Source organism: Sylvia atricapilla, chromosome 19 (assembly GCF_009819655.1).
Source record: "Sylvia atricapilla isolate bSylAtr1 chromosome 19, bSylAtr1.pri, whole genome shotgun sequence".
NCBI lineage: Eukaryota > Metazoa > Chordata > Aves > Passeriformes > Sylviidae > Sylvia > Sylvia atricapilla.
Window position 1 is genome coordinate 9,825,348 of NC_089158.1, and position 16,298 is coordinate 9,841,645.

The 16,298-nt window shown below is 44.2% G+C and overlaps 2 protein-coding genes across 3 annotated transcripts in view; one reads left to right on the top strand and one right to left on the bottom strand.

Moving 5' to 3' along the window:
• RABGAP1 (RAB GTPase activating protein 1) overlaps window positions 1–12,416 on the top strand; it is a 62,898-nt gene extending 50,482 nt beyond the window's left edge. For both annotated transcript variants that reach the window (XM_066332949.1, XM_066332948.1), the window contains exons 18-26: window positions 858–899; window positions 1,234–1,362; window positions 3,854–3,946; window positions 4,900–5,010; window positions 7,683–7,787; window positions 8,266–8,349; window positions 9,161–9,232; window positions 9,686–9,883; window positions 10,677–12,416. In XM_066332949.1, the coding sequence (XP_066189046.1) occupies window positions 858–899; window positions 1,234–1,362; window positions 3,854–3,946; window positions 4,900–5,010; window positions 7,683–7,787; window positions 8,266–8,349; window positions 9,161–9,232; window positions 9,686–9,883; window positions 10,677–10,799 (957 nt within the window). In that variant the 3' untranslated portion in view covers window positions 10,800–12,416. The remainder of the gene's footprint in view (window positions 1–857; window positions 900–1,233; window positions 1,363–3,853; window positions 3,947–4,899; window positions 5,011–7,682; window positions 7,788–8,265; window positions 8,350–9,160; window positions 9,233–9,685; window positions 9,884–10,676) is intronic.
• Window positions 5,105–16,298, bottom strand: part of STRBP (spermatid perinuclear RNA binding protein) — a 73,394-nt gene continuing 62,200 nt past the window's right edge. The window contains exon 19 of the mRNA XM_066332957.1: window positions 5,105–6,535. The gene's annotated coding sequence lies outside the window, so the exon portion shown is untranslated. The remainder of the gene's footprint in view (window positions 6,536–16,298) is intronic.

The following is a 16,298-nucleotide window of genomic DNA, read 5'->3' on the forward strand; positions in this document are numbered from 1 at the left end:
TCCCTTGGCTGAAGGCTTTCAGCATTCACAAACCTCCTGGTCAGTGCTTTTGCCCTTTTCTTGTGTCTCCTGCTGGCTTTGTCCATGTGCCAATGGAATAGACAGAGCAGATGGTATGGAGAAAATCACTTCTGTTTGTTTAGAAACACACTTTCAATTCAGAAATAGTAAATGTGCTCACAGAGAAGTTTTAAGGGGGTTTTCGTCATTTTAAAGTAATAGTGAAAGACTAACTTGGGGGGAAGAAGAAAAGCAGGATCTTGAAATAAGATGAGCAATGTGTCATGATCATGAGTGGGACCCCTGAAGAAGGTGTGAGCTGCTCCTGACTACAGAACTGTTTGCATTTGATTTAATTGGACAATATGAATAGAACTCTTCCAGGGAGTGGAGGCAGAATAGATGCCGTGGGACTCTGTCCTACAGTGAGTCACTTTCCTTTTCATTGCATGAATTACCCCAGCTTGTGAAGACCAGAATTTAATATATTGGTGTATATATTACTGCATTGGAATTTTAGAACTTGCTGTATGAAAGTTAAATTATCTTCAGCTGACCAACTACTCATTAAGAAATAAAATAAAGTGCACAACATAATTTTAGAGTTTCAGACTGCTAAAGAGGCAGTAAAACCAGTGTTGAGTGTTTTGCTCTCTATAATGACTCTCCAGTAAAGATATTTTGCCAGTCATTTGCAAAGTAATTTGTGCCTTTGAATTATATATCACCTGGTTACACAAGTATCCCGGTCCTCCATTTCACAGAAACTAAACAACCAACAAAACCCACCAAATAAATCCCTATCCAAGCTTGTAAATACTGAGAAATTAAATTATTTTGTCATTTTTTCTTTCCAGGGAATAAGTGTTATCTTCAACGTTGCACTGGGATTATTAAAAGTGAGTATACAGTGTTACACTGTGGTTTATGCATCTTCATGCGCCATATAAAAATGAAAATGCCTGTTACAAAAATATGTTGGGTTTTTTTTGAGAAGCTAACAACTGCCTGTGGCACACGTGCTGTAATCTGGCATGTCCTGTGAGCACAGTGCTTTTTTTGGGGGGGTGGAATAGAAAGTTGCAGAAATAGAAACAAACTCTTTTTGCAGAAGGTTAAGGAGCAGCGATGTTACTGCAGCTTTCCAAAGCTGTTGTGCCTTTTATTGTCTCAGGGATTCAATAACTAAAAAAAACCCTGGCTTTTCCCTGGTGTTTCTTTCCTTGTCTCCAGACTACCAAGGATGATTTGTTGCTGACTGACTTTGAAGGGGCTTTAAAGTTCTTCCGAGTGCAGCTGCCCAAGCGGTACCGCTCCGAGGAGAACGCCAAGAAGCTGATGGAGCTGGCCTGCAACATGAAGGTGAGCCTCAGCCTGGGAGCAGCTCCTGCCTCCAGCTCCATGGGCTGTGATCAGGGTGGTTAATTTGGAGCCAGATACACTGACGTGGTTCAAAGTGTCCTTTTTTTCCTGAAATTCCCTAGAGGAATTCTTTGTGGTGTCAGTGTGGAAGCACACAGCTTGCCTGGTGTGTTAATATTCCAGGCATTTTGTCATCCAGGTGGAGTAGGAGTGTGGGTACCAGTGCTCTGCACAGATTTCAAGCATCTCTTGTGTGAAACTAACGTAGAAATTACAGAATAATCAAGAAAAAAGCTGTTTTATCTCTCTAATCATTTAGCGTTAGCCACAGATTTAATGTTCCACATGCATCTGCTTCACATCCTCCTAATGAGTGCATCTGCCTTTTATGTTTCCAAGTAAAAACTTGTTCCTTTTCCCACTCTGTTCCCAGTGCTGTGTGCAGTGGCACAAGCAGTCTCTGAGTGGACATGGCCAGGCTGCCGTGGTGTCCTGGACTGCTTTGGGGACATTAAAGGGGAGGTTGTGCAGGAAGCACTGCTGGGCTCAGCACACAACCCTTCTGTACCACCTCCTTGATGCTGCACGTAATTGCTTTCCTCCACCTAAAATATGAGTCCTTTGCTGTCAGGAGAAATCTCCAACTCTGTATTTGGAAGTGTTTCTTTGAGCAGAAAAGGGCCTCCTGATACCAAAACAAATAATTTATAGGAAGGGAGAAGTAGCCTGGTCTAAGGCATTGTGATTAGAACAGCATTCTGCTGGAAAGGAGGTCAGGAAGTCATCAGCTGGAGACAACACCAATTCTTAAAGTCACTCCTCAGTGTTGCCATCAAGTCATAGAATCACAGAATGGTTTGGGCTGGAGGTGACCTTAAAGCCCATCTCATTCCACCCCTGGCATGGGCAGGAACAGCTTCCACTAGCCCAGGTTGCTCCAAGCCCTGTCCAGCCTGGCCTTGGGCACTTCCAGGGATGGGGAGTTCACCTCTCTGGGCAACAGATGTTAGCAGAGCTGCTGCTGCCTCCTGTGCCCCTGAGAAGATGTGGTGGGACATCAGTGTTCATTTCTGCAGCCCCAGAATCCCTCTGACTTCCCCAGGCTCCTGTGCCCAGAATTTATGACAAGTATCACCTAAAAAAGGCAAAATTTGGCTTAATGCACTAAAAGTAGAAGATGAAAATACATTGGTGTGCCTGCCTTCCTTTCCTCTGGCGTGGTGGATGCCTCACTTGTCAGAATCTAACTTAACATTGCAGGAGACTCGGGGTGTGAAACCCCAAAATTTTGGGCAGTGTTTGAGCAGGGGCAGAGCAGCAAAATAATCTCCTTGAGCTACTGGCTCCATTTTCAGTGAAGGGTTAACTCTCTAGGCAGATGTCTGGGGTGCAGGAATAACTCCTGCAGTTGTGGTGTGGTTGGACCGACTCCAGGTCGTGGTTGGCATCTCCAGAGAAACGTTCCCCGAGTGCAGAGGGACGTTTCTGGTCAGCTCTCACTAGAGGGAGCCTGGCCACCGCGTTCTGCAGCTCCTTCCCAAGGTTGTCAGTGGGAAAACCTGACTTCAGGGGAACCGAACAGCTTTTCCATTCTGCCTGTCATTTATGCATGTAAAATTCGACCTGTTTCTCAGAAGAGGGGTTTTAGAGAAGAAATCTTATCCATAGCTTTTAAATTTATTTGATGTACTGGGGCAATAATAAATGTTTACGTGCAACTTTTAATGCTGGAGATTTCCTTTAGATGCATAATGTCTTGTGTGTGAAATGCTCACAGTGACCTTAGTGTGGTCTGTGTTGCTGAACCGTTGTAACCTCTGGCACAGGTGACACCAGGAAACTCTGGTCAGGATCTGTTACAGCTTCCCTTGTGTTCCCTGTCCCTGCAGGACTTGAACTCTGGGCACAAAATACTGAATTCAGCATCACCTATCTGTCCCTTCTCCCAGAAGGGGACTCTGAGGGCCTGGTGCTGTGTGTGTCAGAGCTGGGGACACAGCCCTTGTGCCCCTGAGGTGCTGCTGCCTGCCCAGACACCTCAGCACGGGGCTTGAGTGACACTGGCAGAAATGTCAGCTGAGCCTGCACTTGCCCTTTCAGCATTTACAGTCTCATGTAAAGTAAACCAAATGCTTCTGCGTGATGATAAATGTTACAGCTGAAAGAGGCTCAGCATCAGGCCAGTCCAAAAATGAGCCATGACTGTTCTGCTGGAGGTCTGCAGAGTGTGCAGCACCAAGGGGGAGCTCGGGCAGGATGCTCTGGGTGCCTTCTGAAACCTTCCCCCACAGGAAGAGGCTGCTATCATATATTGAGTGGAACTGAGTTTTTGACCACACCTGAGGGTTTCACACTCAGAACTGGGTGAAGCCATGAGCTGTGCTTTGTAGAAGGCTGGAGCTGCCTGAATGAAGCTTGTTCCATAACCCTGTGTGTGTTGTGCTCTTTTATCAGTGTTCTGGGCAGGAACTAATGGGCTGCTTTAATTTAGATTAGCCAGAAGAAGCTGAAGAAATATGAGAAGGAATATCATGCCATGAGAGAGCAGCAAGCTCAACAGGAGGATCCTATAGAAAGATTTGAGGTAATGCTTTTATCTTCTCTGATCTGGTTTAACAAACAGCAAATTGCTGCTTGGACTCTTTTTTGAGCTGGTTTTGTTTTCTGACCAATTTGGATGCAGCAGGGGGATCAGCTCCATGAACGTGAAGGGAATGTGTCTCTGTTGGCAGTGTTGATCAGGATGGGCTTGTTGTGAGCCCAGCTGTGCAAGGAAAGGAATAGTATGAATTTTTATTTGGGCTTTTAGAACTGGTTCACTAGAGCCTGTTTAACCTGCTGGCTGCACCACAAGACATGAACAGAAAGGAAATGCCTGACTAATTCTAACTCTGCCTTCCATGGTTATGCTCCTGCTTTTACTTCTCTTCCTAATTTCAAATGATGGATACTGCAGCGAGCATAGAATTTTATAAATGGTTGATTTATAAAATAAATGTAATACAGGGATAAATTACACATAAAGTTACATATGTGTACACATACCACAGTAACACCCACAGAGACATAGATAAAATAAATTCATGTATTTTAATCAGAGAAGTTTTATGTAAACTTTCTTTGGTATCCGTGTGCTGAGAGTTGTAACAGGAGAGAGAAAACAGAGCATTTTTTCCCAGGATTCTCCTCTCTTCCCTGTTTCTAGCATACAAATTCAATTCTGAGCAAGAAAAGCAGTACTTGTAGGAAACTCCTGGCCAAGTATCAATGGCACAGCGGTACCCCTACTATTGCAGACTTTTCTGTAGCTCAGCAAGGAATGGCTGAGCAGAGTTATTTACACCTGGTGTATTCCCCAGGCTGATCTCTGATTTATTTGACATTTCCACTCTGGCTGTGGTTTTGTCCCGGGCAGTTCCCTGTACAGGTAGAGTTGTGTTTGCAGGCTGGAGGTGTGTCTGTGTGTAGCCCAGGAGGGTGTGTGAGTGTGCCAGAGGCTCAGTGGGCAGCTCTGACAGCCCCTGTGTGTGCCCACAGCGCGAGAACCGGCGCCTGCAGGAGGCCAACATGAGACTGGAGCAGGAGAACGACGACCTCGCCCACGAGCTGGTCACCAGCAAGATTGCACTGAGGAAGGACTTGGACAATGTAAGTCATGGCCTCAGCCTGGGCAGGGCACACAGCTCCTGTTCCTTGTCTCACTGAAGGGGAGATCCGCGGAGTTTTTGTGTGTGGAACAGGATTCCTTCCTCCACTGACTGCACACTGACAGTGCACAGGCCTGTGACAGAGGTCCGTGGGAAATGGCAGTGCTGACTGAAATACTCATGGCTCTGAAAAGCACTCACACTGACTGGAGGGGAAAGACAGCCTGTACTGGAGTAGTTGCTTTCTTTTCTCTAAGGAAGTCTAGCAGGAGGTGTGTCAAGTCTTTGAACCATCACAGGGATCATAACATGGATGCTGGCTTGTGTTTTGCTGGGATTTTTATGAATATAATTTCACAGCAGACAGGCTTTGTGAAGTACCTGATAAACTTGAAAGTCTGAATCTGTCTGGCTCTGCACGGATCAGGTTCTCAGGTACCTCAGGCAACTCTGAAAATGTTGTGGTTTCCATTTGGCTTGTTGGAATCTGCCCGTGTGAACTCCTCATCCTGGGCTGTTTCCAGATCAGGAGAGCTCTCAGGAGGAAACTTCAGGTCTGCTTTGTGTTGCAGGAGGTTTTTTCAGCTTGCTGTCCCACTCCCTTCTTTACATATTCCGTTGTGGGAGATTTTTATTAGGATATACTTTTTCTTTTTTTTCCAGGACATGCAGAGACAGAAAGGTGCTGGCATTTCTAGCACAGGGGAGCCTACAACACATTTACTCTGTCTGCTTGGGGAGATGAGGGGAAGGGTTCGAGTGCTCGTGTTTTGCCATTCTTGTTCTGTCCCAAGATAAGTGCATTTCTGAAATCTCAAAGGAAAATGACTTCTGAAAGTTGCACAGTGCAGGAGCTGACAGGCTTCAAAATGTTTCGTTGGATCTGCCTCAGACAATTTAAGGTTTCCCACGACCTCCTGGAAACTTGCTGTTGGGAAACTATTCATAGTCAATGTTGATGCCAATGGGCGAATGTTGCTTTAATGAGGTTTGGTTCATGACTTTTGGGTTTATTACATCTGCTGTTAGGTGTTAAAATGTGGATCATAGAAGAATGTTCTAGGAGCAGGTTTTCCCCACGCATTGCTCTGTTCATCTCCTCTTACCTGGGCTTTTTCCCTTCATTAGTGAAGCTTCCAGAAGCTTCCCACTGGTGATAACCCAGCAGTGGCACTCAGGAGGTGCACTCCAGCAAAAATCGTCCTGAAGGAGCTTTTTCTGTCAGTTTTTAACTGTTGTTTGTGGCTGCTTGAGCCTGCGTGAGACACAGTTATATTTTTACTTTTACTTTTTTTTTTTTTTTTTTTTTTTTTTTAGTGGAGAGCTGGGAGTGGAACAAAATTAGGCAAAATTGATACGCTTAATATGATATATAATAGTTTTGTATTCAAAGATGGCAAATGATGTTGGCACCATTTGGGTTATCCCCTGGGAGGAGATAGGTAGGTTTGATCCTACTTTAGGACATGATTAATTCTTCTAATTGGATCCTGAAGTGATAAGTTTCATTCTGGCATCCTGAGGTCCTGAAAGGAAAGTACCAAAGGACATTGTTTAACACACCTTTTCTGATGCCTACGTGGCATGTCTGAAATCTGCAACCTAAAAGATCAAAACAAAGCATTTGGAAATACAAGAATTTCCTTAATATCCTTTCACCAGACCAGAAAATAGGCTTCATTTTTCTACTGTTGTTGGGCTCCTACATCCCAGTGTCCTTTAACTTTAAAACAGCTTAAACCCCATCTGTAATGAAAAGATGTTCTCTTTCTCTTTGCTGTCTGTTTTAAAGGATCAGCAGGACTTTAAGGGACTAAAATTCACTTTTTGATTTTCTTTCTTTGAAGGGAATCAGTACAGATACTTTCTGAAGATTTTATATATCAGTTGAGTTATTGATCTATTTTTATGTAGAATCCATACACCTATTAGGAAGTGCTGTGTTGTGTGTATGAGACAGGAAAAGGTGTCTTAACTTTGCAGTTTTAGTGGTTTATAAAGAGCTTGAAAATTTTCAACGATATATTTTTATACTTTAAAAACTGCAGTAAAAAGGGATTGTTGGTTTCTGGTGTGGGACATTTCTTTCCTTTAAGGAGAAAGGAGAGAGGGGCCTGACTTCTATTTCCTTTGGCAGCTCAGTATTTTCTGGGATGGTATCACATCCACTGGGAAGTGTCATAGAGTTCTGGGGGGTTTTAAATGTTCTAGAGGCATTTTTCATTAATTCTGTTTTTATTGAATGTTTGCAAATTAAACTTAGGTCTAAGTTGGTTATAGTCTTTTATTGATCTTGCTCATTGTGAGCTGTTCTGTGCCTTTGGTTATCTTCAGAATATATTGATCAACTTCCAGACTGGACAAGAAAATGACACTTATTTCTGGTATTGGATTTCTTTGGAGCAATCCCTACTCCAGTTTTGCTTAAATTAATCACTGAATTCAAGGAGGCATTTTGGAGGGGTGGAGTATAGTGGTTACACATCATTAATTTTGATGCGTTGCTGCTTTGCTATTGCAGATGAGAAGTTTTAGAAAAATAATTTTCAGAAGAAAGTTTTACTGTTTTTATTTGCAATGAACCAAACCTTAATAAGACTGGAATGGCTGCACTCTTGGCTGTGTGGAGGCACAGCAGGGAAGCCTCTGCTCAGCCTCCTCTCTGTGTTTCAGGCAGAGGAGAAGGCAGATGCCCTCAATAAGGAGCTGCTAATGACCAAACAGAAGCTGATTGATGCAGAAGAAGAAAAGAGGCGCCTAGAGGAAGAATCTGCTCAGGTTGGGGCATTTCTGTCATTCTCACTGTTCTCTACAGAACAGAGATGATAAAAATAAAAAGTGACAAGTGTGGGAAGGGCTTAATGTTCTAAGTCATGTTTGTCTCTCCTCTGTGGTGTAAAGGACGTCAGCAAAGCAGAATTTGGCATTTTCCTGCCAGGTGCTTCATAGAGTGGGGAATTTTTAACTTGAAATCACAAAGTCACAGCCTGTGCCAGATGCTGCACAGAGAGGCAGTGCAGGACTTCAGCTGTCAGCACTTTTTGAATCTTTTCTTTCCTTGGCTAGCCCACTGTTCTGTCAGGCCACCAAAGCCTGGCTTTTCCCTGCCTGCATGGAGCTGAGCTGGACTCTGGGTCCCTGAATAGAGCAGAGCAGTGAGGTTAACGGCAGGGAAGAAATACCACCTGGGTATTTTTCAGACTACAACTATATAAACCCTTTTTTTTTTTTTTTTTTTTTTTTTTTTTCCCTACAGCTGAAGGAAATGTGTCGTAGGGAACTAGATAAGGCAGAGTCAGAAATCAAAAAGAACAGCTCTATTATTGGTGACTACAAACAGGTAAGTACAACTTGATGATGATGTGGTTTGCTCTCAAAGCACAAGAGTACTTTCAGGTGTTTAGGACATTTCTGGAAATCAATGCCACCTGTGCCATGCATCTGAGGACACAGTTTAGCTGTTCTAAATGGGAAGCCTGTGACTGGTTTTGCATTTTCTCTGGCTGAGATCCCGAAGTGATCAGTCCTGTTTGCCCCTGATGTGGTATTTGTAGATCAGCTGTCACCACAGCCTCAGTTACAGCCAGACCTTGTTCAAATGGGCTCCTGGATATCAAAGGTGCACCTTATGCCAAAAAAAGCTGCTCTCTCATCTTCACTTTGTCAATCAAATGCACCTCAGAAATAATAAAAAAAAAAAAGCCTTTTTCCTTTCAAGGCTTTGCTTTGGCATTCAGACTCTGATCACAAGGTATCAAGAGACCAAATTCATGTGTCCCTTTAGCAGGGCCCATATCAGGTCTCAGGGAATGAATTAGGATTTTTTTGCTACTCTGTCTTGCCTGGTTTTTTCTCCCAAAGGCAACAAAAGGGCCGTGCTATTCCTAACCTTTTCTGGCTCCTTTAGCAAGGCCAAACTGTTAATAACTTACATTGGAACTGCACCTTTTCCTGTGGGGATAGAAGAATATGTAGAGAATGGGAAAATGTACAATGAGACAGCTTAATGCAGCATCCTAATTTTTCTAGCTTTCTAAGAGTCCTTAGACTATCCATGTTAATATTGCAGCAGCATTTATTTGTGCTTGAGCATTCATTGGGGGAGGAATTTACATTTTTAAATGTTCTGGTAACGTAATTTTGCTTGTCAGATTTGTTCCCAGCTGAGTGAGCGACTGGAAAAGCAACAAACAGCAAATAAAGCTGAAATTGAGAAAATACGGGTAAGAGACCAGAGTCTTGTTTCAGTCACTTAGTAAATGCACAATTTATTTCATTACTAAAATGGTGGCTGGGAGTCCCCACAGATAAAAGAGAAGATTATAAGGGGAAGATCTGGGAGAAAAGGTGAGCCCTCTCATGCCATAGTGGTTACATGCTAATATTGATGCTGGGGGGGGGTTGAGGGGGTCTTTTTTTTTTTTCTGGAAGAGATTCTCTGTCTTTTATCTTAAAGTAACAGGGAGGAGAGACAGAGCCCATTATTGCAGCAAAATAACACAGCAGTGTTTCCAAAGGCAGGAGTCTGGGGCTGGCAGGAGCTCCTGCTCTCTGTGCCTCCCCAGAAGTTGCCATCAGTGGTTCCTCTGGTGCCGAGCTGCTCTCCCAGAGCAGAGGCAGGAGCAGGCTTTGATCACATCCCCAGCACGTCGCTCACGGCCAGGTGTTTGCTTTAGCAAAAGGTGGATGACTGCGAGCACTGCCGCGAGTTCTTCAATAAGGAGGGCCGAGTGAAGGTTGCCAGCACTGCCAAGGATGGTTCAGACGAGGACACGGATGAGGAGAAGGAAACACTGAAGAACCAGCTGAGGGAAATGGAGCTTGAGCTGGCCCAGACCAAGCTGCAGCTCGTGGAGGCGGAATGTAAAATACAGGTAATGCTCTGGAAGTTTGTTTTGCAGTCTGAGCAGCGTGTGTGCGTTCCTAGAACAATGTGTGTGTGAGTTGCGGAGGGATTGGAACAGATCCTGTTGGTTGAAACCATAACCTGCTATTTCCTGCATGGGTTATTTAACCAAACACTGCGTCTGAAACTCGCTGTATGCAGACGATGTAATTGAAATTGCATGAGCTGTATTTAGCAGCCACTACAGCTTCCAGACATCTGCCTGTCTGCAGTGCAGTGCTGGCTGCCTGATCTCCTGCAACTGCTTGGAAGGAGCCCAAGCTCTGAATCATGCATGTCTTTATCTCACAATCAGTGCTAAATGAAGAAGTAACATTGACAAATGTTAGACATGTTTCTTAAAACACGATTGCAAAGCACTCCAGGTACCTGAAGTATTTCTGTCAAATATGACAACATTGTGCTTTTAGCCTAAAACTGATATGTCAGTGTGCCTTGTTCACAGAAAGGTAAAAATCAGTTTGTAGAAAGTCCACTTCCTGTGGGAGTAGCTCCTCCTCAGATGGAAGAGAATTAGAGAGTTTGGATGTACTGAAGAAAGCAGAATGTTTCACTAAGGGCAATGACACAAGTCTTGTTTTGCTTTTCAAAGGTTTTTTTCCCTCTTTGTCAGCTTATTGTGCTGCTTTTAATTTATGTAAGGTTAGAACTTCTGAGGTGGCCAAGTGTTTGTAGATGTTCTAGAGCCTTCTAAGTTTATCTCCTATAACCTTGTGCTGTGAATATGTAACAAATTAATGAAATTACTTTTCTGTTTGCAGGATTTGGAGCACCATTTGGGTCTGGCCCTGAATGAAGTACAAGCTGCAAAGAAAACATGGTTCAACAGAACAATAAGCTCTATAAAAACAGTGACTGGAGTCCAAGGAAAAGAGACTTGTTGAAAAGCAGTTCTGTCAAACACACCTTCTTAACACAACACCTTTTGTTGCCTTCCTTGGCCAGATGTTTAATTCTGTGACATGAGAGGACCAGAATGTAAATATAATAGAAACACAGCATGTCAGGATTTCAATAGGTCAGTGATAAAGAGGATGGAAACACAAGAGAGGTTTTATTGCTAGACATGGGATGTTCATACTACTGATATTTAACAGGTGATGTAGCTAGATTGAAGCTCTTCAGAGAAACACTCCATTCTGCGTCTGGCTGGAGGCTTTTCACAGACTAGGTACGAGAACTTACCAAACCCTAATTGTTAAGTTTACATATGATAGGTTTTTTTACAGTTATAACCTTTTTTAATATTTTATTTGAAAGGAAAAGTGTCACTAACAAAGTTAAAAAAAAAAAAAAAAGAAAAAAAAAAGAAAAGAAAAAAAAAAAGAAAAAATGCAACAAAAAATACAAGTTTATCAAGAACTACATCAGTGCCAGAAAGCAGTCCCCAGAGGTAGGAAATGGAGAGTAGGAGGTGACATGTTTTGCTTTATGAATGGGGATGATTTCAGCATTCCTGTCGAGCAACCCCACTTTGTTCTAGTAGATGCAGCATCCATCTCTCTGTGTTTGGCATTTCTTTCTGTTACTAATCAATTCTATGCAACTCTGGGCTTTTTTGGCATGGGCTGCCAAACAAATTCGCCACCGGAGGCTGGGAGACTTGTCCAAGTGCTAGGCAAGAATAATCGGAATCGTGGGCAAATTTCCGTTTCACTTGTGTCATATTGTTTGATCCACATATCGACAGCGTTCGAATCCCCAGCACCTGGAGTGCTGATCATATGAATTATGTGGATGGTCTGACATTCAATGGAGTCTGTCTGGGTTTTGTCAGGTTTCTGTTTTGTTTTTTTTTTGTTGGTTTGTTTTTTTCCCCCGGCTGTAGCAGGCCGCCTGCGGAGCTCCGACAGAGCTCCCAGGTTTTAGTTTTGCACATGGGTATGAATGGGACAAAGAAACAATAAACTGAGATATATGTGAGGCAAAAATCACAGCGTGAGTGTAGCTGCGAGCATCTCTAGCTGTCCAAGTCGCTTCCCTGGTAGCGTTCTGAGGTGGTGTAGGTCATTTGTCACGCTCAATGCAGTTGCACTAATAGGTGCTAAACGTGCTTGGAGTTCTCATTCCTTGGATTGTATTGAGTTCTCACCAGAAAGCTGTAGAATGGAGTTTTGCACCTTGTAATTTTTTTAATTTATAATGGTTTGTGTTATGCTGAAGTATCTATTGCATCAGTGGATAAATTTTGTGTGCAGTGTGAGTATAAGCTGGTAACAATAAGAGGCACTGGTTTGTATATAAAGATATTTGGTTTATTTTGTATTTCTAACTTTTTCTTGTTTACTGTACTAATGCTAGCTAATGTACTCTGTAACTACGGGATAGAACATGCTATGTCCAAGCTTTTTTCCTTAACTGCATACATTATCTCTATTGTTTAATACCAAAAAAAAAAAATTACTGTAACTCCATCAATATTAGATGCGTGGACATTGTGGTAGCATAGTTGCAGTGTGTATACTTTATGAATTGAAATATAAACTAGTAAAATTGTATAACTATTTTGTTGTTTCATTTCATTTGAACAGAAAATTATTAAATATTTTGCAATATAAAGCTAATTCTCTTCTTAAAGTAGAAGCAGTAGCATCTGCAGGCTTCTCCAAGACTGAAACCACAGTCATGCTGCAAAGGGCTTTGCTAAAAAAGACTGCATGTTCTGAGTGCTGCCAACACTGGTTTTATATAATAAAATCTAGGGTTTGCTTTGAAAAAAGAAACTGCAAAAATGACCTTGTGCAGCTCGAAACTTGTGACTCAGTATTTCTCAAACATGTCCAATTTAGAACTTTTTTTTTTTCCCCCCATGGCCCTCCAAATTCTGCTTGAATCTGCAAAATAAATGTAGGCTATCTCTGCTTATCACCATCAGTAACAAACTCTGTGGGGTCAAGTGTGGTTCATGTTGTCTTCAGCAGGGTTTTGTAGCCCTGGCTGAGCCCTCGTGGCTTCAGGGCTGCACTAACTGGGTCAGGGGCAGCTCCGCTCCCCAGCCCTGTGTTCTGCAGAGATAATCAGGAGAACAAACGGATTCTGGTCACCAAAACCACCAAAAGTGGCTCAGAAAGCAGCCCTGCTCTAGGAGGCTGCTGCGATGTCACTTTCCCAGATGTGTTTTGCTTTAAGAGGATGGCATTAGGTGGTTGTGCGTGGTCTCTGTGCTTTGTCTTCCCAGAGCTGCATCCCTTGGCAAGGTCAGCTCGGCAGTTTCTCCCTGATTGTGACCTTTAGAGAAAGTTTAAGGGAAGTAGGGAATGGGAGGAAGCAACCCAAGAGTGCTTCACCCACTTGTCTTCCCCAAGGGCCTGAGAAATAGTGTAATAATGTACTTTCCTCCAAGAAGGAGGTACTGAAAGGAAGAGAAAAAGCTGCTTTATTGTTCAGATTTCTTCCACTCCCTAAATAAACATTACCTTCCAATTGCATGCAGCATATACTCCCCTTTTAGTATGGATGCAGAGCAGGCATAATTGTTCTGCAGCATTTCATCCAAAACACTTTAATAGTCAGCTTCCAGTCATGGATTATTTTAGATGCCTACCTGAAGGTTTTTGGTGCTCAGAAATAAATATTAACAATGTATTTGACATCCAGCTCCATCTAAACTATCCACAGCTAATTAAGAAAAACGGATCCAGGGCTGAGATGTGCATCTTTGGAAGCAGAATTACATGTGAAGACAAGGAAGCAGGTCAGTTTTAAGATGGGGAAATTGAATTTGCAGATGTTCAAAACTATGAATAAGGAAGGTAGAAAACCACATTGAGTCAGAGCTGCTGTAAGCACGAGTACTTCACAGCCCTGTAAGAGAAGAGGAATGAGTGTGTTTGGTAGCATTTGGGGCATTAATGAGATGGTTATTTTCTGGTAGTCAATCACCTTTCTGTTCACATGTGCCTCAGCTGGGTTTGAATACTGAACTCCAGCTCAGTGCCAGGCTGCTGATGCTGGGATTAATCTCCTGTGCCCCAGGCTCCAGCTTCCAAATGCTTTGCGTGTTTGTGCTGTATCATTAAGTTCCAATGGTCTCAGTGTGGGAGCTCGAGTGTCACAATCTCATTTGTGTTGCAGAACTTCTTGGCAGCTCAGGGTCCGCAGCTGGAAGTGGATATTCAGGATCTATCGGAAAGTTTTACCTTTAAGCATTGCTGGTAAGCCGTCTTGAAATTTATATAACTACCTCCCTGACTTTTTTTTAGCTGCCCTTCTTATCTGTGGCAGTGATATAAAGTTCCTGTTATCAAGAGGAGGATTTCACTCCATCTGTTCCAACAGCTTGGCTCACATTCATCCAGCCTAACTTTAGACACTTCGGAGGTGCCTACCATAAGAGTTTAATCCAGGGAGGTTTTCCAGCCCAGCCCCGAGCCCTGATGGAGCAGGGGAGCTCCTGTGAGCCCACAAACCGAGCTGACAGTCCTCCCTACATTAAAAACAACCCTGGATATGAGCCATCGCTGGACACTCAGGGGGTTGCTTTCTATTTTCATTTTTCCTCCTTTCCCTATCACGTTATTGTGCAGAGCTTTTCCTTCTCTGTTGCTATAGACCATCAAGGTCTTTTCATAGAGGTTTTGCTAGAATTTACCACTGCATATCCTAATGCATTTGAGCAACACAGGCTTGGTTTTGCTGCGTTTTCTGCATACTGATGAGCACGACAGTGTAATCCGGGACTGAGGGCTTTCCCTGGGGATAATCTGACCACGGGCACAGTAGCAAACTCGGGCTGTGAGGCGAGCAGAGCCCTCCTGCTCGGGAGCACGGAAGTCAAGTGTTTCCTCATGGCGATGTTCCTGCTGAATGGGGATGAGCGGAGCCGAGCTAACTGAAGTAGAACCGGGCCGTTTGAGGCGGCTGTAGCCGAGGAGGGGCTCCCAGAGCGCCGCAGACCCTCCAGCTCCTCAAAGGCCGCCGCCTCACTCCCCTCACGGCTTCCCGCGCTTCCCCTGGGGGCGGGGCCTCAGCGCCCGCGGCGAGCTCTGATAGGCCGGCGGCTGATTGGCAGCAGGAGCGGCGTGAGGGCGGCAACGGCGCCATTTTGTTTGCCGTGAGGGCCGGGGTGAGGCGAGGCGCCGCGCCGGGAGAAGGAGCCTTGGAGCCGGGCCCGGGCAGGGGCCGTCCGGCGGGAGGAAGGTGCGCAGCAGGCCGCTGGGCTGGAGAGGAGCAGCGGCCTTCGGGCGGGGCGGTGCTTCCTGAGGGAACCGTGCTGATCCTCCCAGAGCTCTTCCAGAGTCTGAGGGTGTTACAAGAGCGCCGGGGCTGCGGGGGACAGCACAGCTTTAGATCAAAATAACTGCTGGAGACGAGTGATACTTTGGGGAAAACCTGTACAGAACTTGTAGTGCATTCATGGCCCTTGAAGAGAAGGTGTAAGATTTTCGCCTTTATTTGCACGGGGTTTAAAGGCCATGCCAGTTCTTTGCCCCTTGCAGACCCTCAGGCTGAGGCAGGCAGTGAGGTTCCCATGCAGCAGCAGCCCTTCAGCAGGAGATGGGTGATGTTCACAGCAGCCTGTCACAGGCAGGTCAGAACTGAGGTCACCTGAGGTGGAAACCTTTGAAATAGGTTGTGAGAGCTAATAAAGTGGAGCTGTTTGATCTGATGAGTGGCTGCCGTGGGCTGTTCTCCCCGTGGAGAACCTGCATGAAAGCCAATCACACCACTAGCTGCTGGATAAGTAATTCATAGGTTCCTCCTACAAATCTGATCAAAAAGTTGTATTATGTCCTTGTGCAAAAATGATCGGCTAGGAGGATGTGTAGTAAAACTGAAGTGTCTTGGAAGTAGATCTATGGGATTTATTTCTAATACACCTTGAGCTTATGGGTAAATCATTCTGATCCTCTGTTTATTAATGGTTGAGATACGAGCAAACTTTACAGCAAAAGTTTATCACAGAAGTTTTTCAGAATACAAAAAACTTTAAATGTTCATTGGTTAAAATGTTAGGACAAAATAATTTTTTAATCGGCTTTAGTGACTTGAGTTACAGCTGAAGGTGATGTGAGTTGGTCTCTCGAGGTCTCACCTTATGGGCCAGTGACATGAGAGGATCAGGAGTCCAAGTGCAGGTTGTTTTATGACAACGAGCAGGCTGCCTCAGTTATGGAGCTGCAGATGTCCATCTTAATCAACAGCTTGTGTGACAAAAGTAAAGATTTTTAGGGAAGTGCCGCAGCGTTGAAGATGGAATCACAGCCGCACTGGGCTCTGAGGCTCCAGAAGGTGCAGAAGAGATGAGACTTGCAGGCTGCCAGCTCTGAGCAGAAGCCCTCCTCATGCTGAGCACAGTTAGCATGTGCCATGAAAACATCCAAGCTGTGTGTTTAAACTCCCTGCTGTGAGCGTCTGTTCATGCACAGAGCTGGCAGAGTGCT